General features: G+C 37.4%; 1 protein-coding gene across 4 annotated transcripts in view; it reads left to right on the plus strand.

Moving 5' to 3' along the window:
- SLC37A3 (solute carrier family 37 member 3) overlaps positions 1 to 1,252 on the plus strand; it is a 39,392-nt gene that overhangs the window by 12,110 nt on the left and 26,030 nt on the right. For all 4 annotated transcript variants that reach the window (XM_011359485.2, XM_023530280.1, XM_023530279.1 and 1 more), the window contains exon 4: positions 1,065 to 1,157. In XM_011359485.2, coding sequence (XP_011357787.1) covers positions 1,065 to 1,157 — 93 coding nt within the window. The remainder of the gene's footprint in view (positions 1 to 1,064; positions 1,158 to 1,252) is intronic.

Raw genomic sequence — 1,252 nt, forward strand, 5'->3', positions numbered from 1 at the left:
GGACACCAAAGAGATTTCAGTTATGTGGGTTTATATTTATAGATACTTACTGTTTGAGAAATTAAAACCAAGAAATTGAAAAAAATACATCAGTTTTTAAGTTCTTTTCAAATGAGTTAAATAAACCCACAACATGTTAACATGAATATTTTATGAAAAGTGACTTTTTCAACACACAAAAAATCACTTAACGAGAGTGGCATTGATTGACGTTATTGCATATCTCTTAATGTCTGGCTTAATAGAAGACAGTGGATTTTCATGTCTGCTTCTGAATTCAGTCTCTTGCAACATGATCCTTTCAAGTCTATGAAGAGAATTTGACATTCACAGATACAGAGTGGAAAAGGGAGAAGTATTTTAATAGCCATTTCCGTTAATTGTGGGTGTCTGTCTTTGATGCTGTACCAGAATTTGACAAGTGACAATTTCTTAAAGGTTAGTTGCAGTGTGGAATCTGAAACTGTATTAATTAATTTTATACCCTTACATTAAGATTCATTTGTCTATCTTGTACTTCGAATGAATCTTGAAGTGACAGGCTCATTTCATTCTTTTTTGAGGAGGAAATATCTGCTGAATACTAAAATCTGAATAACTATAGTTTGTCTTTCAGTCGTTCTTTCAAGTAAAAATGACACGCCTGCTTGCATCTCTCACAGTGGCGCACAGTTTCTGTAGGACGGCCATCTTGCTTTGGTTTACGTAATGCCGTATGACTATTTTCGATTTCATCACGTAGAATATTAAAAATAAGCCTTCTCAGGGGCCAGATTTAATACAGTTAATACTTTTTACTGCTTCATCAAGGACATTCTTAAGTCTTTTTTTTTTTTTTTTTTCCCATGAGTATGGTAATAAGGGATCCAGTGATTAATAGTACTGTTTGGTGTAACAGCCTTGATCCATGCCAAGGCACAGCGTTTCATCCACCACGGCTTTTGCACTGTCAGTGGAAGAGTTAAGAGGAAAAAGCAAATCACGTTTTAGGGGCCTTGAGAAATGCGGAAGGAACACTTGTGGAGAGCAGCGAGGATGGACATGTTCTCATTGTGTCACCGCAGATCTGGAGCAGCAGCCATCTGTTTCCCAGTGCAGAGGAAGCCACTCTTTTCCTCGGAACCCTGGATACTGTCTTCCTCTTCTCCTATGCTGTGGTAAGTTTTAGGATTCCAGGGTTTTAAGTTGAGGAAAGATGTCAAAGGAAATGACTTCAAGCATGTGGAAGTGTGTAGGAGATTTTGCATTTGCT

The sequence above is a fragment of the Pteropus vampyrus genome, unplaced genomic scaffold, assembly GCF_000151845.1.
Source record: "Pteropus vampyrus isolate Shadow unplaced genomic scaffold, Pvam_2.0 Scaffold48, whole genome shotgun sequence".
In the NCBI taxonomy this organism is placed as follows: domain Eukaryota; kingdom Metazoa; phylum Chordata; class Mammalia; order Chiroptera; family Pteropodidae; genus Pteropus; species Pteropus vampyrus.